The sequence below is a fragment of the Cervus canadensis genome, chromosome 24, assembly GCF_019320065.1.
Source record: "Cervus canadensis isolate Bull #8, Minnesota chromosome 24, ASM1932006v1, whole genome shotgun sequence".
Taxonomy (NCBI): Eukaryota; Metazoa; Chordata; class Mammalia; order Artiodactyla; family Cervidae; genus Cervus; species Cervus canadensis.
In genome coordinates this window covers 7,034,743-7,060,084 of record NC_057409.1, presented here as the reverse complement: position 1 = coordinate 7,060,084, position 25,342 = coordinate 7,034,743, and the positions used below count along the sequence as shown (strand labels likewise).

Below are 25,342 nucleotides of genomic sequence, written 5' to 3'. Positions count from 1 at the left end.
TGGCAGCAGAAGATCAGAAAGGGGGTGCGGCTTAGCCAGGGTCACACAGCGAGTTGGCAGGAGGTGTGGCTGGCAGGTTGGCCTTAACTTGCTCTGTGCTGAGTAGACTCCTCCCTAAAACCTCACTTGTAATCAGCAAGGTGTAGCAGCATCTGGGTGTGCATATCCCTCTTTAAAACACTTAGTTCTTATTTACTTTTGGCTATGCTGGGTCTTTGTTGCTGAGTGGGTTTTCTCTAGGTGCAGAGAGCAGGGGCTACTCTCTAGCTGTGGGGCACTGGGTTCTGACTGCAGTGGTCTCTCTTCCTGCCAAGCATGGGCTCCAGGGCGTGTGGGCTTCAGTACTTGCGGTGCACGGAGCTTAGTCGCTCTGTGGCATGTGGAATCTTCCCAGACTAGGGATTGAACCCTTGTCCCCCCCATTGCTGGGTGCATTCCTACCCATTGTACCACCAGAGAAGTCCTTGATATGCACATCCCTTAAGCTAGGAATTCTGCTTCTAGGACTGAACTGTAGAAAAACAATTAGTCAAATGTGCAAAGACCTCGGGGCAGTGATGCTCATTGTAGTGTTGCTTATAAAGGCAAAAGCTGGAAACAACTTAAACGTCCATCAGTAGTGGGTTTGTTTAAATAGATCACGGTGTATCCTTAATGCAAACTCAGTGCCAGGGAGTGTAAAGACTGTGGTAGTTTAAGGAGCAGTAATAGTATGTACAACAAGGTAGAGCGACATGTAAGTTTTGACATGAATCCATCATATATGGCTTAAAAATGCACAATACAGAGCAGGACATTTATATGTCAGATAACATTTAATATGGGCTTTATTTTATTTACCCTGGTGGCTCATGGGTAAGGGACTCACCTGCAATGCAGGAGATGCAGATTTGATCCCTGGTTTGGGAAGATCCCCTGGAGGAGGAAATGGCAACCCACTCTAGTATTCTTGCCCGGAAAATCCCATGGACAGAGGAGCGTGGCGGGCTACAGAGCATGGGGTCACAAAAGAGTCAGACATGACAGAGCAACTGAGCATATACGTGTACTATATGTATATCACGTTGTATATTAATGAATATATATGCATATACATATTCCCTGGTGGGCTCAGACGGTAAAGCATCTGTCTGCAATGTGGGAGACCTGGGTTTGATCCCTGGGTAGGGAAGATCCACTGGAGAAAGAAACGGCAACCCACTCTAGTACTATTGCCTGGAAAATCCCATGGACGGAGGAGCCTGGTGGGCTACAGTCCATGGGGTCGCAAAGAGTCGGACACGACTGAGCAACTTCTCTATGCATATACATGTTTCTTAATTTAAATGAGAAGCAAATTCTAGACTGTTTAGATAAATAATAAATCTAGCAGAATCACTGGTTTTATTCACCTGTGGAGGTTGTTTTGACTTCCACATATGTAGAAGGGAAAGCACAAATAATACTCTTCTGGCATAACAAAGACAACTCACGAATATTTGTCTTGTCAGAAAACAAAGGTGTCCACTGAAGCCTTCTTGGTGGTGATTTAGTCACTAGGTCATGTCCAGCTCTTGGGACCCCATGGACTGCAGCCCACCAGGCTCCTCTGTCCATGGGATTCTCTAGGCAAGAAAACTGGAGTGAGTTGCCATGCCCTTCTCCAGGAGATCTTCCCAACCTAGGGATTGAACCCAGGTCTCCTGCACTGTAGGCAGATTCATTAATAACTGAGCTACAATGGAAGCCTGTAGCATTCTTAGCAGACACAAATTACTAACAGACAATCCACAGACTTCCAGACGGTAGTATCTGTTTCTGAAGCCAGCATGTCTCATAGGCCTCCTTGGTTTAAGGAAAATTCCATGAGATGTAATCAATTTTATTTTCTGCAGCTCTAAGGAGAGAGGGAATATTTTCTCCAACTCATTTTCCCGAGGCATCTTTCACCAGCAGGCAGGAAGGTGTGTGGGTTTCAACACCACAGGTGAACACTCTGTTAGCACCAAGAGGAAAGAAAAGCATGCTCTAGAGGCCCAAAACAATGTGGGAAGAAGATGCTAACAAGCAGAGTATGGTGCATGTTGCATTTCAACATGGTTTGAGTGCTAAGTCGCTTTAGTCATGTCCGAATCTTTAGGACCCCATGGACTGTAGCATGCCAGACTCCTCTATCCATGGCATTCTCCTGGCAAGAATACTGGAGTGGGTTGCCATGCCCTCCTCCAGGGGAATCTTCCCTACCCAGGGATCAAACCTGCATCTCTTACATCTCCTCATTAGCAAGAGGGTTCTTTATCCCTAGCGCCACCAGGAAAGCCCTCAATGTGGTTTACATGCATTTAATACAAGTACTAACGGATTTTTACAATATTGTCAATTTTTTGGTCATCTCTAGGGGTGGGAAAACCAGGAGAGCCTTCACTTTATATTATTTTCTATTGCTTTAATATTTCCCCCAAGCATGCATTTCTTTCATAATTGGAAAAATAAAAATACTTCATTTTGAAACAATAATATTAAGGCTGTCTAAGACTGAGTTGCAGAGGCATGAGTCCATGGGGTGCTCTGAGATTCTGCAGCCGCTGCCCCGCTGTGGTAGAGTCAGCCAGCGCGGGACAGCTGACCCTCGAGAGCCACAGAGACGGCTCATCCCTCTGCTCTCCAGGGTCGGGGAGCTTCAGTGACTTGGCACCATTTCTGCGTGTGGATGATTGGCCGGCATTCACTCAGCACTTCTGGACACCTCCTTAGTGCCAGACCGGGAACTAGATCCTGGGTGTAAAAAGCTCAAGGCTCAAATCACAGTCCTTGGGGAACAGGCAATTAAAATACTGTGTGTCATACTATCGAGGCAGGTTCAAGGGATTCTGGGTGCTCCAAGGAGGAAGGTAAGAGACCCTTCCTGGACTCGTCCCATCTGCCACGCTGAGTGGCTGAGGATGACTTGGAGTTGCTAGACCAAGAGGAAGGGAGGGCATTCCAGACAGAGGGCACTGCAAGGGCAAAGGCAGGGAGGCATGAGGCAATGTGATGCGCGGGGGACCCTGAGGAGTCAGGGAGTGAAGGGGGCACAGAGGGGAGAAGGAAGACAGAAAGCTGAAGAAGGTTGGATGAGGAAGACTTTGGTATGAAGCCACAAAATCTGACGTTCACCCCCAAAGGCCACTGAAAGAGTTAAGTGTAATCAGACTGGCATCTTGGAAAGATTGGTAGAGGGAAATATAGACCAGGAAGATGGGTCTAGAGGCAGAGGCACCATCTAGGAAACTGTTGCGCTAATCAACAGTGAGAAAAAATAACACTTTAATCAAGGCATGGTTGGGACACAGAGAGGTCACATTCGGGAAGCGTTAGAGGGACTTCCCTGGTGGTACACTGGATAAGAATCCACCTGCCAATGCAGGGGACATGGGTTCGGCCCCCAGTCTGGAAAGATTCCACATGCCACGGAGCAACTAAGCCCATGGACCACAACTACTGAGTGTGCACGGTCCAGAGCCTGTGCTCCGCAACAAGAGCGCCCACCGCAGTGAGAAGCCTGTGCCCTGCAGCTAGGGAGCAAGCCCTGCTCGCCGCCACCGGAGAAAGCCCACGTGCGGCAGCAAAGACCCCGCGCAGCCAAAAATCAACCAATAAGTTAAAAAGAAAGAAAAAAACGTTAGGGAAATAAAATGAGAACTTTGGTGATGAGAGGTGTGGGGCTCAAAAAAAGATGTCAAAGATGATCCCCAAGCTTCTTTCCGGGGTGACGGTTGGAGGAGAGGTGGCAGGTCCAGGAGGAGAAAGAGTTTTCTTGTTGGCAAGCTGATGGTAAGCTAAGCTCTGAGCAGATGGAGTTCCAGGCGTCACAGGCATGGGAGCTAATCTCAGTGGAGATGCCTGTTTGAAGCTGGAACTCGGGAAAGTGACATGCCCCCAGCCTGTCCCCACCCCCAGGAAGCCTGCCCCCCACCCCCTGGGGGGTGGATGGTGGATGGTGGATGGTGATCAATCAATCCCCTGCAGCCCTTAGCCAGAGTTGCAGGAAGGATGGGCCTCTGCCATCTTCAGGGCTCACTCTTATCCCCCCCTTTTCTCCAGATTTCTGATTTGCAGCCAGGGAAGACCTACGTGTTCCAGGTACAGGCTGTGAACTCAGCGGGCCCAGGGCAGCCATCCATGCCCACCGACCCAGTACTCCTGGAGGACAAGCCAGGTAGGGGGAGGCGGAGGGGAGGATCCGCAGCAGGAAGACAGACCGGCTGGGCCTCCCTTCCCCCCACACCCCTTCCTGCCCATTTCTCTCCCAGCCCCCACTCTCCTTTATCTCTGTGGGATCCTGAGACAGATCCTAAGATCTGAATACACGGTCTCCTTCCACGTCATGGGTCCTCCATCCCAGATACGCCACGTTCCTAAACTCTTAAAACTCTTTGTGGATATTTAAAATAATAGCCAGCTGCATTTCAGATACACTGTGTGGCTTTGCCTGCCTTGCGGTCACAGGTCCTTCCCGGGGTCCCCTCCTGCCACACAGGCCAGATGCTATAGTGGGTCCTTACACTGTCTGACCCTCCCAGCAAGCCTTTGAGAGAGCTGTCCTTGTCCCCACATTTTTAAAATTTTTATTTATTTATTATTTTTGGCTGCACTGGGTCTTCGTTGCTGCTCGAGGGCTTTCTCTAGTTGCAGCGAGTGGGGGCTACTCTCTAGTTGCTTCGTTGTGACACATGGGTTTAGTTGCCTCACAGCACGTGGGATCTCCCTGGACCAGGGCTCAAACCCGTGCCCCCTGCATTGGCAGGTGGCTTCTTAACCCCTGGACCACCAGGGAAGCCCTCATTGTCCCCACTTAAGAACTGATTTTGTTGTAGCTCGGAGAAGTTAAATGACCAAGTCACATAGCTCGTGTATGACGAAATTGCTCAGTTCTTCCCACTATAAAGTGTGTTCTTTTCCCATTCTTTTAGTTATTCATTCATTCAGCAAGTATCTGATGACACCCACGTTGCACTGGGGACGAGGCAGTGATGAGACAGCAAGGTTCCCGCTCTAGTGACAGGAGTGGGGACAGATGGACAGTAAACAAGTAAATGATGAAAAAGTCAATGATAAGGGCAATAAAGGAAATAAAACAAGGTGATAGGGTGGGGTGGGCGTTACTTTAGCCAGAGTAGTCAAGAAGGGCCTCTTGGAGGAGGTGACATTTGAGCTTAGAAAGAGCCTGATCATGCAACACCTTGGAGGCCACAAGAGTCTAGAGTTTATAATTTTATTCGAGTGTAATGGGCAGCTATTGGAGGCTTTAAGCAGGGAACAGGCCTTACCTGGTTTATTTTTTCTAAATGTCTGGTACCCTCTGTTGAATCCTGCCCTCAGATGCCCGGGAGATAGAGGTTGGTGTGGATGACGAGGGCTTTATCTACATGGCTTTTGAAGCCCCAGAGGCCCCCGACTCTGCCGAGTTTCAGTGGTCCAAGGACTACAAGGGCCCGCCGGATCCAGAGAGGGTCAAGGTCGAGGAGCAGCCTAACAAGTAAGTGAGGGGAGGGGGCGACACACCTAGGGCACAGGTCCTGGATGTTGCCGGGTGAGTGGGCAAAAGCTCGCAGGTGAGACCACCTGGAATGACCCCCGATGACGAGCTTGAGGGGGCTGTGTGGTCTCCCGTGAAGGATGCTGACTGCCACCTCAGGGAGAAGTGAGGGAGGGGGCAACAGACGATTTGAAACAGTGACCCTCATCTGGAGATCCTTCTTCTGTAAGAAAAGTGCCTCTATGTGGGTGCTTCCAAGGAGATGCTCAGGATTTGGTTTCTAGCCTGGGTACCAGCAACTTGCTCTTGGACGTTCTCTGGACTATGCTTCCTCATCAGTAAAAGAGGGGTTAGGATGTCCAGGGCCTCCACGTCTTGCTCCTCCATCTGTAGAAGCTCTGGCTTCGGCCCCATCTGGCAGGAGACAAAGCTAATGACTTGAGCCCAAGTAGAGGCAGGCCTGGGGGATGTGGCCAGTATGAAGACGGTTCCAGAGAGGCTGGCTAGCAAGGGCCATTGAGGGTGGCAGGCCAGACTGGCTCCGGGCAGGGGACCCTGGAAACATGTAAGGAGGTAGACGCCCCTGCTTCCTGGCCTGGCCAGGGTCTGGGTCTGGGATGCAGGACTTCCAAGGCCGACCCAGACTCCCCAGCTCCCAGGCTTCCAGGGCACAAGTCCCCTCTCAGAGCCCCTGCTCTGCTGTCTCTGCAGATCCAAGATCATCCTGAAAGATCCCGGCCTCGAGGATTTGGGCACCTACTCGGTGGTGGTCACAGATGCTGACGAAGACATCTCAGCAAGCCACACACTGACAGAGGATGGTGAGGCCCCTCTCTGCCGCCACCACCCCAGAGAGACAGACCCAGAGTACCAAACACAGATACCCCAGAGGCCAGAAAGTAGCCACAAAAACGAGTAAAGCAGAGATTTCTAGAAAAGTAGGTCCTCACCCACCCACTCGGTCAGCCGATCCATGAATAAGTGTCTGTTGAGCACTGACCACATGCCAGAAGGCGTCCCAGGCACTGAATTACATCAGCAAACTCTGCTGGCAGAAATCCCTGCCTGATGGAGCTCACACTATTCTCATCTCTCTCTTTCCTTTTTCTACTTTTGATAAAAGCAAAGGTCCCGGTGAATTATTTCACTTCCTTCCATAGCCTAAAAAAACCACAGTGTAAGTGGAATGATAAACTGCCAAAGGCAGTTAGCCTAAGGGGTGAGGACGGCCACAGGCAGCAGTGTGGGCCGCGGCCACCAGAGAGGGGAGGCTGGGCCTAAAGCCATCGTCCAGGAGACTCACCCTCTGCTGTCTCCATAGCAACTGGGCCGGCCACGGTCCTCCCTGCTGAATGCACAGGGGGCCCTTTGATTTTGTTAAGACACAGTAGCCAGGCGGGTCCAAATTTCTATTCCAGTTCCACAATTTCCTGGCTGCTTGACCTTGGGCAAGTCATGATCCCTCTCTGGGCCTCAGTTTTCTCACCTGTAAAAGGGGGGTAATAATCCCTGATACCCCAAGTGAAACAATGATGTTATGCAGTACACTTACGTAACTCCTTGCAAGCTAAAGCCAACCACAAAAGCATAAATCCATCCACAAAAGCAGTGGGGTTTGTTTTTTGGTTTGGGATTGGATGCTTGCCATGTGCCCAGACTCACCCTACTCTGGACTCTAAGCTTACAAGGGACAATGAGATATGGGCTCTGCCTCTGCCAATTCATTCATGCAACACGTATTTATTGAGCACCTGCTGTGTGTCAGACACCCATGTAGGTCCAGAGCTCAGCTTAGCAGGAGAGACAAGCCTAACACAAAGAAGCAGTTAGCGATGAGACAGCACTGTGCCGACCTGCCCCAGACACCTGTCGCCTGAAGTAGTCATTGGAGGGTCCAGACCCTCCGATTCTAGGACAGCACGTTGCAGTGGATTAACACGGGGGCTCAGGCGGCAGACCGTAACGCTCACCCCACAACACGGTGTGAGGATCACTGAGAGCCTAGCAGACAGCAGCTGCTTCCCTGGGGAAGTGGCACTTGATCAGGCCTTGAAAGACAAGGAAAATAAGCCATCTCAGGGGGTCCTACAGCAACCCCTGAAGCCCCCTCGGTGCCCCAGAGCCAAGGCTCGCAATAGTCATCATCAACCTCTTTGGTAACCAAGTGACCCCGAGCTGAGTCTCTCGGGACTTTCACTCAGTGTGAATGCTAGAAAGGTTCCCATGACCCGCTCTGGCCCGGGTATCTCATTCTCTTTGGTTTCTTCCTTGCTCTTCCCTGTCCCAGAGCTGAACAAGCTGAAGAAGTTGAGCCATGAGATCAGAAACCCAGGTAAGTGGTCCAAGCCGCCAGACTTAGGCAGTCACGCCAGGCCTACTGGGGTGTCCTGAGCAGAGCTGAGTCGGCCAAGAGCCAGACACTAGCTGTTGGGGGTAGGGGAGAATGGGGTCATCTTGGGGCTGGAGGGTCAGACACCCAGGGAGTCCTCAGTCTGTAAAGAGAAAAGAATGGCCAGCAGGGAGCATGTGGGGTGCAAGGGAGGGCAGAGTGAATGGTTTCTTCTTCCTCTTGGATTGTGGATCATCTAAACCCCTGCTTTCCTCCATTGGCCAGGAGTATGTTTGTAGTCCCTGTGGCAAGGGTCACAAACTTGGGTGTATACTGGAATCACCCCGGGAGCTTTTCAAAATCCAAACGCCCAGGCCATGCCCCAGATAAATCAGAATCTCTGGAACTGGAGCCAGATATTAGTGTTTTGAAAGTTCATGGATGCAATGTGGGATCCTGGATTGAATCCCACACTGGAAAAAAAAAAAATCATATTAGTAAATAGTGCCAAAATTTGAACAATATCTGTAGAATGGTATCAATATTAATTTCCTGGTTTAAAAAAATATACAGTGATTTGGGAAAGTTCAGGATACTGGAATTTTCTGTCTGTTTTTGCAACATTTTGCAAGTCAATTTATTTCTAAATGAAACAAAATAAATGAAATTATGTGGTTTTTTAAAAGTCCTTACGTTTCTGGTGTCCAGCCAGGGTGAGAAGCATGGCCTCAAAGCCATAGGAGGAGGGTGAATTCCCTGAGATGAATTCAATCTCGGGTGACCAAATGTGGGAAACCCTCCCCAGATCCTCACCCTAGCTATGTCTCCACCAGACTCTGAAGCACTTTGCACGTGGCCTGTCCGCGCTGCGCTCAAAGTGGGGCTGTCGGGAGTGGGGAGGGGAGGAGGGTGCCCTGCCCACCCTCTCCTGTCCTCTGCCTCCCAGTGATCAAGCTGATCTCCGGCTGGAACGTTGAAATCCTCGAACAAGGAGAGGTGCGGCTTTGGCTGGAAGTGGAAAAGTTGTCTCCGGCAGCTGAGTTGCATCTAATCTTCAACGAGAAGGAAATCTTCAGCTCACCGGTAATTGGGGGCTCAGCATCCCTAAGTGAGGTCCCTGGCCCAGGAGGTGGCCTCGCAGGCAGTGGTCTCTACCAGCCAGCACTGCTCCCTAGCAGACATTTCAGAAATAGCCACCTGCTTCAGCTGTCACAGTGAAGGAGTCGGGGTGGGGACACCTGGATTTTAGTACCCGGGGGACGGGGGCAGGGATGCTAGACATTTACCAATGCAAGGGACACTCCCACAAAGAATTTCCCATGCTCCCCACAATTTTTGAGTATCCTGACAAACATTCGTAAGATGAAAAACCTACATTCATGCTTGTGACTATCCAAGCCGAGACCCTGACTCTGAGACACAAACACCAATTTTTTAAAATTTTTTTGCAGTGTTAATATACACTGATAGATTTTATTCTATTAGCCCCGTTACCTGTTCTTTTTATTCATTTTCCTATTCTTGTACAGAATAGTTTTCGTTTGCTTTGACTTGCAAGATCTCAGTTCCCTGACCAGGGATTGAATCTGGGCCACTAGACCACCAGGGAATTCCCCCATACAGAATAGTTTTAATCTTTTTGCTATTCTAACTTCTCTTAAGTTAAAATGAATTCACTGTAAGTCATGAAGCACCCATGAGTGATATGAGCATCTGTGTATTGAAAAACATTACTTTCATTTCCTCTTCCTGTTATAGTTGTGGTGTTACATTGCTTTTTAAAAATTTTCATGTGCAGTAAGTTGTATTAATTGAACCATATAGGTTGCCCAAGCTCAACTGTTTTTACTTACAAAGATGCCAATTTCAATCTCATGAGAGATTTAATCATAAAATTATCTTATTTGTGAATTCCACTTCCAGATGGCCAACTGGCCGTCATTACATATGTGTTATCAAGAGAGGAGCTGGTTCTGACAGAGGAGAAAGAACTCAAGGCTACATGTCAGAAGGTTCCTGTTCATCTCCTGTGGGTTGTGTGCCTCTGGGCAGGTCTCCTCGCCTGTCTGTGCCTCAGTTTCTGCATCTGTACAATGGGGTTGGTTGCCCCAGGATCAGGAGGAACAATTGAGAAAACAGAGAAAGTTTTGCATAAAGTCAAAGCACGCATGACACTGGCTCATGATGGAGGAAGTGTAACAAAGTCTGGACTCAGCACACAGCACTGAGACTATAGAAAAACAAACAAAACGAGCGGTTCCCTCAAATCATACATACAAGTGAAGCCAGGGGGAATAGGGTCCTAAATGTGGAAAACAAAATGTTTTGAAAATTGTTAGAATGTGACAAAATATAAACAAGTATTAACTCTGGGTAGCAGACACACAGGATTTTTATAGTACCCTTTATAATTTTATGGGAAATTTTGTCTATTAAACTGCAAAAAAAAAAATTTAGACAATAACTAAAAAAATATGGCACAGTAGGAGATTGGGGGATTATTAGTAACTGAAATTGACTCCGGCACAAGATTCTCCTGTGCCCGCGGGGCCCCAGGGTGTTCTCAGGAGCCGGGTGTGTCTATACACATGAAGAGAGGTACCCAGGACCCCTTCCCCAAACCTGAAGGCTTCTAACTTTACCACCCCAAGTCCAGCTACACCCCGATTTGCACCCCTACAACACACATTCCCTATAATTGGAAGACAGCAGAACAACCTCTCCTGTTTCCTTCTCCCCAGAACCGCAAAATCAATTTCGTCCGAGAGAAGGGCCTGGTAGAAGTGATCATCCAGCATTTGACCGAGGACGACAAAGGGTCGTACACGGCTCAGCTCCAAGACGGAAAAGCCAAGAACCAGATCACCCTGGCGCTGGTGGACGATGGTCAGCCGTGCCCCGGGCCCCGCCCCGCCCCAGGCCCCCGGCCTCAGCTCTCAGCCCTGGGGTCTCTCCTGGTCCATCCACACGCCCCCATAGTCGACTCCCTGACTCCCCGGACCTGCGCCCCTGGCTCACTCCAGTTCCCCCCTACCCTCTGTGTTCACAGAGTTCGACAAACTTCTAAGGGCGGCAGATGCTAAGAGAAGAGACTGGAAGAGAAAACAGGGTAAGACCTGCTGGGACGGAGTCCAAAACCCTCATCCACTAGCGCCGGGAAACTGCCGGACAAGTGGGTTAATAGATCCCTGTGTCCTGCTGGGGCCCCGAGGGACGGCCACTGCCTTTTGATCCAGTGCTGTTCTCATGCCAAAACTTGCCCAAGCCCGAGAGTGAGCGCCTCCTTAAATTCTGCACCCCAGGGGCCTCCCTCGCCTCACCCCAGGCCCCTCCTGGGTAGCGGCGGGATCCCAGCATCCGAGGGGCCTTTGGGCCTCAGGTGCCCCGCCCCAGGTGCCTTCCCCCGTCTCGCCACCAGGTGGCGCGCGAGCCGATCCTGGCGCTCTGACCGCCGGGCGTGTCGTTGTGCCTTCGCAGGTCCGTATTTCGTGGAGCCTCTGCAGTGGAAGGTCACGGAGGACTGCCAAGTGCTGCTGACCTGCAAGGCAAAGCCTCGCCTCCCCCCCTCCAGCCCTGCCCCCGGGCCACGTGCGCCCAGACCAGTGGTTTTCCCCAAGCCCAGTGGCTGTCTTCAGATTGGAGGCGGGAGGGGGAGGGGACGACAGAGGATGAGATGGTTGGATGGCATCACCGACTCTATGGACATTGAGTTTGAGTAAACTCCGGGAGTTGGTGATGGACAGGGAGGCCTGGCGTGCTGCAGTCCATAGGATCGCCAAGAGTCGGTCTTGCCCCACCCCCGGGAAACTGCGTACCCTGCTCTAAGTCTGGTCCCAAGCAGGGGAAGTAGCCCCATGCATTTTGCCTTTAACCTGGAAAACAAAAGCCCAGGGAGCAGAGTCGGGGTGAATTAGAGTGCGCTGGGTCAGCCGTAAGCTAGGTCTCCTAGCTGCTCTGGGGGAGAGTCCGGAGACCAGGAGTCTGGGAGAAAGAGAGCGCTCTGTAGATTAAGGGGAAGCCCCTGTGTCCCGCCAGACACTCTGCCCAGCGCTTTATAGCATTATTTTATCTCATCTACTTCACAACCATCTGTGAGAGAGGCGTTAGGATCCCCGCTTTAGGATGAAAAAACAAGTGAGGAAGTAGCTCAAGACCGCAGAGCAAGAGGCAGAGCCTGGAGCCAGGGTTTACCCGAGTGTGTCTGACTCCAGAGCTGGCGCCGCTGTTTCGCAGCACCCTGCAGCCTTGCAGATAACTAGGGGAGGGCGCACGCCCAGAAGGGCATCCGTTCAGCAAACGTAAGCACTCTGCAAGCCCTGGGCCTACAAGAATGAAGACGTGGCCTCCTTAGGCCTCCAGGATCCCACAGTCCAAAGCAAGAGCCTGTGAAAGCAGCATACCTGGTGTTGTGATGGAGACATGCATGAAATTGATTATTCATGATAGGGGGCACTCTGGGGTGCAGAAAGGAAGGCTTCCTGGAGGAGGTAACACAGGTATTTACAAAGAAAAATAGGGTAGGAAAGGGATCAAGAAGCAGAGGGAATGCCATTAGCAAAAGTCCAGAGTTCAGAAGCCATCAGAGAAGACATGCTGTGTGAGGAAGGGGTTGGCTGAGAGTTAGGGGGAGAGCAAGAGGGAAGGGGGAGGGGGAAATCGTTTTTTGTAAAAGAAAGTTCAGATGAACTGGGTCTTCACTTAAAAGAGAAAGCCTGAAGGAGTCTCCTCACTCCTGACCTTCCTCAGGTGACCAACACCAAGAAGGAAACCCGCTTCCAGTGGTTCTTCCAGAAGAGAGAGTTCCCCGCTGGTCAGTACGACCCACAGACTGGAGCAGGGCTTCTCTGCATCGAAGAGGTGAGCACAGCCCTGACTTGAGAGCTCATGGAGTTGCGGGGCCAGGAGCTCTGGGCAGGGAGTCAGGACCAAGGCGAGGCGAGTGAGGCACTAACCTCATGCACGCACTTTAAGGGGGCACCAAAAAGCTCAGTAATCAAGATAAACAATATTTTAGGCAATCAGTAAGTAAGTAAAGTCGCTCAGTCATGTCCGAGTCGTTGCAACCCCGTGGACAGTAGCCTACCAGGCTCCACCATCCATGGGATTTTCCAGGCAAGAATACTGGAGTGGGTTGCCATTTCCTTCTCCAGGGGATCTTCCTGACCCAGGGATCAAACCCAGGTCTCTGGCATTGCAGGCAGGCGCTTTACCATCTGAGCCACCAGGGAAGCCCTTTTCAGGCAATAGTAAGAATCAAATTAATGCCAAAATAGAAGACCATGGGGGAAAACAATACCAAAATTGTAAATAAAGACAGGCTCATTCATACTGATTTTTCCTTTTCGTTGGATTCCAGTCCCGGCCCTGCCCCTGACTGTGTGGCCCTGGGCTAGTCACTGTCCCTCTCTGACCTCAGTTTTCACCTGTAACATGAGAGGGTCGGGCAGGATGCTGTCTCAGAGATTCCTTCCTGCCGCTGCAGCCTGAGATTCAGGGCAAGAAGACTGTCTCCATGGGAGGCAGTTCTGGGCAGAGCAAAGCAGGCCTGGAGCTTACCTCTCCCATCCACTTCCACCCCATGGCTCTCAGAGGAGTGTGACCTGGTTAAGATAGAAATACAGAGCTCATTCTTAAATATTCAGTGTTTTTCTGCCCTGCCACTGATTTCTGTGGCCCGTGTGCCAAGGAGCACTGTGCAAACGCAGGTTTGCTGACAAGGAAAGAACTAATGATGTCAGGGTCCTCGCCCAAATCTCAGCCAAAATAATGAGAAGTGGGCCTTTGTCATCACAGTTCAGGTCCTTCCACAGGGCTTGGCATCAAGGAGGTGCTTAACTGCTACTGAGTCTTGTCATAATCATCTGGCCTATTGGTGTGAGAACTTTCTGGCTTCCAAAAAGTTATCTCCCTTGATCCTCATGGAAACTGTAGCATGTGGTCAGGGCAAAGTTTATGCCACCATTTTACAGATGGGTAAACTGAGACTCAGGGGGTGTAAGTACCAAGATGCAAGGCTGGAGAGTGGACCCAAATGTCTCTCCAATCACCCTCCACAGAATGTGGCTGGGGCTTTGGAGCGTTCACTGAAGCAGCGGGGAGGGAACAGAGGAGAGGACCGTTGGGGTTTCAGTCCTTTGATCCCCGGGTTAAGAGATGCTTCTTGAGGAGTGGGATGGGATGGGTGGGAGGTTCGCGAGGGAGGGGGCGTATGTATACCCATGGCTGATTCATGTTGATATATGGCAGAAACCAATACAATATTGTAAAGCAACTATCCTCCAACTAAAAATAAATAATTTTTTTAAAGAAATGTCTCTGCCTCAGATCCTGCCTCAAAACACGCTATGTGGAGATGGTTGCAAGGGGCCCTTTGACAGGTCAGGGAGGCAGACATCGCCCTACCCCACCCTCCAGCCCTTGGAGGAGATGCTGGGTAATGAGAGGGCACAGTTGACCTCTGACTTTGCTTTGAAAGCACAGCCCAGGTTCTTGCTTTGCTAAGTGTTGACCCAGGCTTGTCGAGGTTGACAAGCTTATGCCAATAAGGACACCCTTGTCCTGAGCAAAAGAAAGCACACCTCTTCTGAGAGATGCAGAGAGATGCCCCTCCATCCCGGGCCCCCCAGAAGCAGGGCAGCTCTGGTGGAGGGTGCTCCCAGCTCAGCCCAGCTCTGCAAGGAGGACTGTCTGCTCTGCTCAGAGCAGCTGACTCAGAATCCCCCTGGGGGAGGGGAGAGGGGGAGGGGGCGTCTGTTTCTGCCCTCAGGTCTGCCTCCCTGCCCCACCTCTGGGCCCCGAGGAGCCGAGAGCTTGGAATCAAAGGGCTCTGGAGCTGGAAGGAGCCAGAGGTGGCCCATCACAGGGGGGTAAACTGAGCCCCAGCAGGAGAGTTAGGGGCAGGCCCGGAGCGCAGGCCTCCTAATTTACTGTCCATCGCTCTTTCTGGAACCCATGCCGATACCACCGTCTCTCCTTCCTTCCAGCTGTCCAAAGAGGACCAGGGAGTTTACAGAGCAGAGGTTTCCGATGATCGCGGGGAGGACGATACCATCCTGGACCTCAGAGATGAAGGTAGGAGCTGGCGATGTCAGAGATGGGCCAGGAAGTCTCTCGCTGAACCAAGAGTTGCAGTCTGTCATCCCCGTGTCACTGGGGGCAACTGAGGCCCAAGGGAGTTAAGTGACCTACCCACGGCTGCACCGCAGGTCAGGGCCTGGCCTGTGTGATGCTGGAGCCCACGCTCACTGCCCTGCCCCCAGCGAGCCCAGGCTTCATGATGTGGAGCCTGGGTTCTCTGCTCTGCCCCACAGTGGGCCCCAGGGTCCTTACCAGGCCGACAGCCTCAGGCTGCAGGAAAATCATCAGGTCAGCCCATCTGTCCGCCGTCTGTATGGCCCCACCCCTTCCGTCATGGAGTGCCCTGGGTCCCCTCCTCGCCCCTACGCCTGTGTCCTCAGAGCTGCTCATAAGCTCCACCAGCCTTTTCCAAGGCCAAGCCCACCCTGGTGTGTCCCTCGGGGAGCCCCCCATATCAGCTGACCGTTCCATCTTCTCCCTCCAGCCCTGGATGCCATCTTCACTGAGCTGGGCAGGATCGGTGGTAAGCAAGCCCCCCACCCCTCTTTGCCCAGCCCTGATCTGATGCCACATAGCCTCCGGGGTGCCTCCAGCCATCCTTGGCTGCCAGGGTGGGGTGGGTTTAGACTCCAACCTCAGAGACTGTGGCGGGGGGGGGATGTTCCTGCTCCGTGACCACACTTGCCTTCCCCCCACCGCACCCCAGAGCAGGGGTGAGCTGGCCGCCCCCCAGATGTGATGCCCAAAGGGCCTTGGGGAAGACTCAGCCTTCTCCTCTGCCCTGTCCCCCCCTCCCCCCCACTACCGCCAGCCCTCTCTGCGACCCCACTGAAAATCCAGGGGACGGAGGAAGGGATCCGGCTCTTCAGCAAGGTCAAGTACTACAACGTCAAGTACATGAAGACCACCTGGTTCCACAAGTAGGCTGCCCTTGCCCTGGGGTCCCAGGAGGGAGGGGGCCAGCACCCACACCTGAGCCCAGCCGCCCCCCCACCCCCGGCCCACAGAGGGAGCCCAGGAAGGGAACAGCTGTCAGGGGCGAAGAAGGGAGGCTCCCCAGGGAAGGTGGGACTCCTGGTGCTGAGAACATTTTCCCAGTGTCTCCATGACCACAGATGGACCATTGTCTTAGAGCAGCACCTGGGAACTGAGGGAGGGAAGGACTCAGGAAGGAAGGAAAACCAGGTGGTCAAGTGGGTCGTGGTGCCCTTGTGGGTCTCTGCAGCCTTAATGCACTCAGGCAGCCAGGCTGAGGGGAGACAGGCAGGCAGAGGCACCTGGGGGGCTGACAGCTAACAGGGCCAGGCCTTGAAGGCAGGATCAGGCATCAGGGACTCAGCCAGAGCTAAGTGACCCCAGAGAGTTTGGGGGCAGAATTTTCCCTTACGTGCATACCTCAGCCTCGTGAAGCAGACATTACTGCACCCATTCTATGGAGGAGGCTGGACTGATTTAGTCAAACTTGCCTTGTGAGTAAGACCAAGGCCAAGTTGAATTTCAGAACAATAAAGCTCTTTCCCCGGAGTCTCTGAGCCCCGTGACTAAGCCCAGAAGTGTCCCTTTTGCAGCACGACACTGGGAGCATGGGCCAGGTGTCTTTAGGTACGAAATTTAAGTAAAGAAGGAGGGGAGTGTATACAGTTTGTAAGAGCCTGGGGCCAGTTATCGTGGGAGGAGCTCCTGGGAGGTTTTGAAGATGAGGAGAAGGATGAGGTGAGGAAGTGGCTCCCACGGGTGGGATGGAGGGAGGTGGCCACTGATCCTGGGGCCCCATTTGCTCAAGGTCCCAGCCTGCAGGACATGTCGCAAATAGAGACTCAACACTGGCACAAGCTTTGATGAATGATGGATGGATGAGTGGGTAGATACTTATCGGATGTCTCATGGATGGTCAGCCCACACATCTGGAGACAAAACCCCAGGAGAGGAGTCTGGGGCAGGGGTGCCTACAGCTGGGAAGGCAGCCAGCTTGTCCTGGGCATAGCCCTCTTAACCATTTCTTTGCCCTCACGTTCAGAGAGAAACGCCTGGAGAGTGGCGACCGGGTGAGGGCTGGTACCACCTTGGATGAGATCTGGCTCCATATCCTGGATCCCAAGGACTCAGACAAGGGCAAATACATCCTGGAGATTGCCGCTGGGAAGGAAGTCAGGCAGCTCTCTGCCGATCTCTCAGGGCAAGGTGATCTCTCCACCCGTCTGTCCTTGGGGGAAACCTGTTTAGGAAACCCCACAGTCTTTGGTGGGGGCTGGGGGGATACTCCCATCTCCCCACCCAATCCTAGCACTGCCCCCAAGAGAATGCTGGAACAGAGAGTAGGAACAGTCACAGCTGAGCTTTGTACCTTCAGGTTGCAAAGGTCAGGGAGATGTAGTAGAGGGTGGGTAGGGGGGATGCTCTGACGCAGCTATTCCCCTTTTCCTTCTCATAGCTTTTGAAGATGCCCTGGCTGAGCACCAGAGACTGAAGTAAGTTCCCTTGGTAGCGTTTCCCAGTGTGATCAAGGCCCCTGGGGCACACACAAACAGGACCCTTCCTGGGAGGTGCAGCTGGCTGGATCCGCCTTTCCCTTACCACCCCTCCCCCAACCCCAGGCAGGATTATCCTTTAACAATCTGTTAAGCCCTTTTCCCATTTCTGTTTTCCAGAGCCTTGGCCATCATCGAGAAGAGTAAGTCCAGCCATGTTGCCGCGGTTTCCTTTTCTGAGTTGGGGGTGACTTCCCAGCCGCTCACAGCTGTGAGCCCCGGTTGCCCAGCTGTGTGACTGTGTGGCTGTGTGGCTCTGGGCTGTCACACAGCTGCCAGGAGACCTGGGCAGCGGCAGCATGGAGACAGGCGGATAAGGAGTCCGAAGATACCTGAGACCATGGGTGCACCCAGCATCCAATCGGCTGATGTCAGAGGGACTCCGAAGGCAGGGGTAGACGGGACCGAGGCTGCGCTGGCCCTTCTGATTGAGGCCTGGGAACGGACGACTTTAATGCTGAACCTGGTTCTGGCTGTCGGGGCACTAGGACTTCATCTAATCCAGGACACAGCCTCTGAGCTGCCCAGGGGCACCACCAAGTCCATGCGCTGGAGCTTCATCAGGTCTCCACAGCCAGTGCTAAACCACCCCGTTCCGGGAGGCTGGCTTGCTGGTCCCACTGACCCAGCAGTCACTATGGGACCTTTCAAGAGGGAAAGACCCCAGGCAGCAGAGTAAAGCCGCTCCAGACAACCTGAGAAAGGAAACCGACCATTTGTGGTCACGTGTAGGAGGAGGGATTAACCCTATATGGCTTCTTGTTCCCGAATGTCCCCACTTGGCAGGAAGTGCAGGCTGTTCGTAACTGAAATCTGGAAGGGGGTTGGTCATCCGGGGTCTAAGGGCAGTGAGGAGCCCTCACAGGGGGCGGCCACCTTGGTGAGAGGACCAGAGGCTGAAGACCTGACTCAGCCCATCACATCTCTGTCTAATTACTTCCGTCCCACAACCCATCCTGGGATTCTGAGTCTCAGGACAGGACACCCACCCCAGGGCCCTACCAGCAGGAGCCTGGACTCACCATCTGTGGTTGCCGGGACTTGTGAAGTCCAGAGTTTAGGACGGTGGATTATTGCCTGGTGAACATTAAGCCCACATGAAGGTCCATCTCTCCCCCTCCCCCAACCTTGATCCAGGGTCCTTCTCCCTTACATCCGTTGCGGACACCAACCGCTTCAAGGGTCTTTGCCTATCCCCCCAGTCATGATCCAGGGGCTGTTCCCACAGCCTCGATTTCAGCATAAGGGATATGTTGGCTTTCTGCTTAGTGATTGGTGAAGGAAATGGCAACCCACTCCAGTATTCTTGCCTGGAAAATCCCATGGATGGAGGAGCCTGGTAGACTATAGTCCATGGGGTCGCAAAGAGTCGGACACGACTGAGTGACTTAATTTTAACTTCTCTTCCTGCCCAACCACCAGGGCCACCAGGTCCCCTCCCTTGACCAGAATCAGTGTCCCAAAAGCTTCCTTCCAATTCCCTCCCTTAGCTGGATCATCACACCTGTTGTGTGCACTTTGCCAGTTTAAGGCTCAGAGCAATCTTATTCACCTTCTCTCCCAGTTCTCAAGGGGAAGGGCACCTCCCTATCACCTCCAGGTACCACCAACCATGATATCAACCTCAAGTCAATGACAGAAACATTATGTCCTCTGCCTGCAAGGAAATAACATAATACAGGTTTAAAGATGTCCACCCCAAACAATGCCAATAGGAAAAGAAGCATTGCTGAAAAATAAACCACCACTCCAGGTAAACGTTCATCACGCGGGGGGTCTCATTTTTTTCCCTTCCAGATCGTGCCAAAGTGGTGAGGGGGCTGCCGGACGTGGCCACGATCATGGAAGACAAGGTACTGACGGTCCCCGGCCCACAGCCAGCGGCCCCACCCTGGGCTCCCTCCCGCACCCGCCAGAGAGCACAAAACAACAGGGCACTGTGGACCCCAGAGCCCGAGGGCTGCTTCCGCCAGAGTGGCTTAGCGGCCACCCCTCGATGGTCACACGTGTGGGTGTGGCCTGGGGCGGGGGGTGCTGGCCCCAGCTTCACCCCGTCTCTCCAGGGTGCCCCGGATGTCACGGGCTTCGACTCAATGAGCCCTGAAAAGCCCTTTCCAGACTGAAATTATGCAAGTCTAATATTCTAGAAAATAACAGCTCATGTCTTCACGTTGCTCCCCTTGTACCAGGCACTGTTCCATTTTTTAACCATGGAGGCAACCACATGGAAGAGTGTGTTGTTACTAGTCACCCTTTATAACTGAGGGAACGGAGGCCCAGAGAGGTTAAGGGACTTAGCTAAGGGCACACAGCTTAAAGGAACAGTGCTGGCTGGGAGTCACACCCAGACAGCCCAGCTCCGGACTCCGGGTATTTGCCCATTACACTACAGTGCTCTGCACCGAGACACTGCTCTCCTGAGCATTTTCAAACTCAATTCTTAACATCTTATGTTAAAGCAATCTAGGCTTATTTGCCTGGTAAAATCATAATGAAATGTACAACAGAAAGCAATAAAGCAAAGTCCAGGCCACTCTAGGGCAGGTCACTGCTCAAGTAATAAAGATCTGAAATTCTAGCAAGCATTCCTCTAGAATGAAGCTGAGAATGGAGGATGTGGGCCTGCAGTAAAATGTCTCCCTTTAGTGTTATTACTTTATGGGTTACAATAAAGCACACATAATTAACGTGTCACAAGGAGCAACTTGTCCTGGGAGCTCCCTGGGAGCGTGAAGGTGATGCCAAGGGTTAGTCCCAGAGGATGAAACTGACTGGTCCTTTCCTGTTCTTTCAAACAGACCCTGTGCCTGACCTGCGTCGTCTCAGGAGATCCTGCCCCTGAAATCTATTGGCTGAAGAATGACCAGCCGGTCACCTTCCTGGACCGCTACCACATGGATGTGAAGGGGACAGAGGTCACCATCACCATTGAGAGGGTCAAAAGTGAGGACAGCGGGCGCTACGGTGTCTTCGTCAAGAACAAGTACGGGTCTGAGACGGGCCAGGTGACCATCAGCGTGTTTAAGCATGGGGAAGAGGAAAAGATGCTGAAGATGTGACGGTCAGATTCAACCGCAGCCTGAGGTCTAGTCCGCGCTGGACTAGGAGGGTCAACCAGAGGGTCACAGCCTGGCACAGGCCACGGGGGTGAGACTGGAGGGGAGGGACCAGGGCAGAACCCAGGGCATGGGAGTGGGTGGAGTGGACACACCCAAGTGGAGAAGCAAAGATGGGGTGCTGGGAGGCCTGCAGGATTGCAGGATACGGACTGGACTTGGACTGGAGGATTTACGTGCTCAACTGTTTCAACTCGAAACGCTCCGTGAGCCTTGCCTTTTTCATCTATCAAATGGGGATTCCTACTCCTAGGGACTGTTTTTGAAAACTCTATGAAGTCATGTATCAGTGGTTCTCAATGAGAGGCAATTTTGTCCCCTAGGAAACACTCGGCAGTGTCCAAATTTAGGGTTGTCACAACTGTGGGTGTCCACTGGCGTCTAGTAGATAGAAGTCAGGAATGCTGCTAAATATGATAGCTCCCCGCCACGTAGAATTCAACCTTAAATGACAACAGTGCTGAGGCTAATGCGCCCAGCCATAAATGGATGTATCATAATACCCCTCTTTGAGGATACTGTATTTTCGATGAAGTTCAGCAAACATTCATTTGAAGTCTAGCATATGCCGGGCTGTTGGATGGCACTGGGAGCACAAAGATGTAGGCCCCACCCTCAAGGGCACCTCAGCCCAGGAGAAGAGACAAACCTGGGTGCAGATGACTTCAGGACGAGTCAGATGATCGGAATTCTACAAGGTCCAGATAAAGTTCCACTGGTGGTCAGAGGAGGGAGGCAGGTGTTGGTCCCAACTAGGGAAGGTGAGCTTTAAAACACCTTCATGGAATTAGCGGAATTAGGTCCTCAAAAATGAGTGGGATGTGGTGATGGTCATGGAAGGAGATTTCGGGAATGGGGCTGGTGAGAGCAAAGGTGAGGCGTGGAGGTGATACCGCCTGGGCGGCCTGGGACACCACGTTACAGAGGTCAGACCTTCAGGACTCCCAGCTCAGGGCCTCTGCCTGGCAGGACACATACTGGTTGGCCTTGCTTGCTTGACCTCATACAGAGCTGGGCATTTCACCACCCTCCGGTTTCCTTGTTTAAAATCAGATGGGGAGGGGAAAGCGTTTATAAAGTTAGAGATGTTTGTTGTAAAATTTTGGATAACCTTGAAAATGATGAAAGAGAAAATAAAACTCATCTATACTCTCCATACCAGAACATAACACCCACCTCTGATTGCTGAAATGATTTCTGAATTTAAAGATAAAATGAATCACTCCTGCATTTACCACCTACACGCGCATCAAGGCATGATGGGTAGCTTATACCCCCAGCAGCCACAGGTGCAGTTCAGGCCAGGTGTTCAGTGATGGCAGTGGGGGGCAAGGGGCCAGGGGTCCTGCCGTGCCTGGCTGGGAATCAATATGGAGAACTGAGTGGGTCTTGGAGGCAAACACAGCCAGGCTTGAAAGCCAAGATCTCTCTGTGTGATCTTGGCCATTTTTTCTCCCCCTTTCTCTGGGCCTTGATTTTTCATCCATAAAACAAATCTGAAAGATCATTTTTGAAGGCCCTTTCAGCTGACACTAAGATTTTGATTATTTCCCAGAACTTGGTTCTCCTTTGCTTTTCTCTTCTGATGACGATGTGATGAAGAAAAAGGTCCTGCCCTCATTCACTCTCCCAGTCTCATACTTGGAATCTCAGAGGAGAGACTCGGCTTCTTTCATTTGTCCATGAAAAATGTTTCAAATTTCAAAGAAATCAGGAAGCACGGTATCCATGCACTTTATTCATAAAACCAGAGCAGCCTGACATATGCTTACACAGGTTCTTCATCTTCACAGAGAGCACCTCCTCTTCTCCTTTGTATGATCATCGCCCCAATACAGGGAAGCAGGCAGACGCTGTGATGGTGACAATAAATCGCATAGGCACAGCACTTAGAAGGCTATGAAGCATTCTCATGTCTCAGTGCTCATCAGATCCAATGGAACATCATCATTGGCCACATTTTTACAGACATGACAGTTGAGAACCAAAGTGGTACATGGCAGAGTTGGGACAAGAACCAGAGTCCCTGGGTCCTGGTTCGGAGGACGTTCTGCTCTGCTACCCTGCCCATGATCAATGCAGAGGGGTACACAGAGACCAGGGTCTTCCCTTGTGGCTCAACTGGCACAAAAAAAAAAAAAAAAATCCACCTGCAATGTGGGAGACCTGGGTTCGATACCTGGTTTGGGAAGGTCCCCTCGAGAAGGGAAAGGCTACCTACTCCAGTATTCTAGCCTGGAGGATTCCATGGACTGTACAGTCCATGTGCAGAGTCTCACATGACTGGGTGACTTTCACTTTCACTTTACACAGAGTCCAGAGCCCAGAGGTGAACTCTTGCTGTGGTTCTCACTAAATCCCTGAGAATCACCAAAGTGCTGAGTGAGCAGATCAGTGAACAGGTGGATAAATGGAGGTGGCTTCTTGGCCCCAGTGTCCAGAACAGTAAAAATTATCTCCACGGGGAAGCAGGAGGCATTACAAGGGTCCCCAGCAAGTCGTCATGTTCTTGCCAGAGAAGCACCTGCCGGGTTGACCCTGATTGAAACGTGGTGTGATCGCCCCCTGTTGGTGGAGAGTGGGTTTTGCAGTCTAAGAAGCGGCTCGGAAGCAGTGCGTCGTTAGACCGGAGATGTTGGGAGCTTCCTGACTTGGTGACAAGCCAATTTGGGAGCAGGAGTTGGTCCCTGCTGTGCTGCATATGGACAATTTTTCTTTGTCCAGTCTCCTTGGATAGGGTGTCCTGCATCCTGGAGCAATCTTGCTGAAGACCGGGATCTTCACTGTCCTTGTTCGCTCCTCTCTCTTTTCTCTGCTCTACCTTCTACAGAAGCCAGGCTCAGCCAGTTTTTCCATTGGGCCCCCACCTAGGAGGACTGTGGACCGGGAAGGTCAAGGGCGGGGCAATGGGGATGGAGGTCCCTAGGACCTTTCCCTGTTCCCTGTCTCAGCTCCTCCCGCTTAATCCCAAGCAAACTTCAAGTACCACTCAGGTGGGAGAACTAGCACTACAACACTGCGCATGCGCATGCTTAGTCGCTCAGTTGTGTCCGACTCTTGCGACCCCATAGACTGTAGCCAGCCAGGCTCCTCTGTCCATGGGATTCTCCAGGCAAGAATACCAGAGTGGGCTGCCATTGCCTTCTCCAAGGGATCTTCCCAACCCAGGGATCGAACCCAAGTCTCCTGCATTGCAGTCAGACTCTTTAACCACTGAGGTGGGAGAAAGGGCCTTCCTGAAGAATATCGTGATAAAATAAAAAAAAAACTTTCTGCCTGGTCTTTGTTCTTGGTTTGGAATATATAGCTCCTAAACCCTTGGGATCTCCAGGGTGGGGTCTCCAGACGGATCTTCAGACAAAAGAGCATCTTTTGTATGCTGATGAGATGGTTGGTGACTGGGGGCCCGTAGATAGCTTCACGATTGGGAGGTGGTCACCAGAAAGATCAAGGTAGGACTAGAGGGTTGGGACTTTCAACTCTCCAGCCACCTCCATTGCCCTCTAGAGAGGGGAGAGAGATAAGAGATTGAGTTACTCCCCAATGGCCAATGATTTAATGAATCATGCTTTAGTGCTGAAAACTCCATTAAAAATGGCTGAACGACAAGATTTCAGGGGCTTTTGGGTTTGTGGACAAATGGAGGTGCTGGGAGGGTGGTTCACTTGAGAGCCCCCCAACCCCCTACCCCCCACCCCATGGACCTCTTCCGCTAGATTGTCCACTTGTATCCTTTACAATAAACCAGCAACTGTAAGTAACATGTTTCCCTGAGTTCTGTGAGCCATTCCTGCAAATTATCCGCTGAGGAAGGAGTCGTGGGAACGCCTGGTCTATAGCCAGTTGGTCAGAAGCACAGGTGATAATCTGGGACTGGTGTCTGATGTGCGGGCAGCCTCGTGGGACTGAGCCCTTAAACCCGTGGAGCCGACTCTCCCTCTGTGCGGTCAGTCAGAACTGAACTGAACTGAACCGAACTGTAGGGCCCCCAGTCGGCGTCTGGAGACTTGGAGAACTGGTTGTTGGTGTTGAAAAAACTCACACATTTTGTGTCCGAAGTGCTGTGAGCCAAAGCAACTCAGAGTTATGAATTGACCACCTTCCCATGGGTTCCTTTCCATCTCCATCCATTCTATGTTTCCTGAGCGCAGGGTAGGTGGTTGGTGGCACTCCATCCAGTGAACCCAGGTACCCCAGCTTCACCTCTTTCCTATTCTGTAGCCTGAACCACTGGCCTGGACTTTATCTTCCTCTCCGCAACCTGTCCCCGAAAGCCTCCACTCCTGCCCCCAGCCTGGGTTACTTCCAGCATCCCGCTTTCTGGACCCCTCTGATTCTTCCACAGCTACAATTCCCACTTTCTCCTTGTGTTATTCTTTTACTGGTTCACCCTGGGAAGCATCTCAGTTGGGTTCAGCCTGATCCCTGGTACCCTTGTAACCAAGCAAAACCCTATGGAGCCTTCCCAAGACAGATCCCTCGCCCATATCCTCTGCATTAGCTCCTCTCTGAAGTACCTAGATAATAGTATCTGATGCATATTTCCTGAGTTTTTCAGATACTAAAACCACAGCCAAATGGGAAAAAATTGACTACTTGATGATCATGAGTACATAACTCACACACCCTCTAGTGCCTAAAGATTGAGCACCTTCAACCGATCAGAGAATTGTGCATGAATGCACCCCACACCCTGGGATGCCCCTCCCCCTCCTCGCCTTTAAAAAAGGTTTGCTGAAATCCTTCCGGGGTGAGGGGGCGGGGGTTCCCGGTTTTACAGCACAAGTCGCCCGCC

At 51.9% G+C, this 25,342-nt stretch overlaps 1 protein-coding gene across 4 annotated transcripts in view; it reads left to right on the top strand.

The window, feature by feature from the left end:
* MYOM3 (myomesin 3) overlaps positions 1 to 21,722 on the top strand; it is a 52,601-nt gene extending 30,879 nt beyond the window's left edge. For all 4 annotated transcript variants that reach the window (XM_043445586.1, XM_043445585.1, XM_043445587.1 and 1 more), the window contains 17 exons: positions 4,063 to 4,177; positions 5,341 to 5,497; positions 6,209 to 6,318; positions 7,785 to 7,829; positions 8,773 to 8,909; positions 10,568 to 10,712; positions 10,876 to 10,935; positions 11,304 to 11,371; positions 12,573 to 12,683; positions 14,810 to 14,897; positions 15,388 to 15,426; positions 15,715 to 15,823; positions 16,921 to 17,084; positions 17,335 to 17,371; positions 17,552 to 17,574; positions 19,229 to 19,284; positions 20,230 to 21,722. In XM_043445586.1, the coding sequence (XP_043301521.1) occupies positions 4,063 to 4,177; positions 5,341 to 5,497; positions 6,209 to 6,318; positions 7,785 to 7,829; positions 8,773 to 8,909; positions 10,568 to 10,712; positions 10,876 to 10,935; positions 11,304 to 11,371; positions 12,573 to 12,683; positions 14,810 to 14,897; positions 15,388 to 15,426; positions 15,715 to 15,823; positions 16,921 to 17,084; positions 17,335 to 17,371; positions 17,552 to 17,574; positions 19,229 to 19,284; positions 20,230 to 20,490 (1,725 nt within the window). In that variant the 3' untranslated portion in view covers positions 20,491 to 21,722. The remainder of the gene's footprint in view (positions 1 to 4,062; positions 4,178 to 5,340; positions 5,498 to 6,208; positions 6,319 to 7,784; positions 7,830 to 8,772; positions 8,910 to 10,567; positions 10,713 to 10,875; positions 10,936 to 11,303; positions 11,372 to 12,572; positions 12,684 to 14,809; positions 14,898 to 15,387; positions 15,427 to 15,714; positions 15,824 to 16,920; positions 17,085 to 17,334; positions 17,372 to 17,551; positions 17,575 to 19,228; positions 19,285 to 20,229) is intronic.
* The last annotated feature ends 3,620 nt before the right edge of the window (positions 21,723 to 25,342 follow it).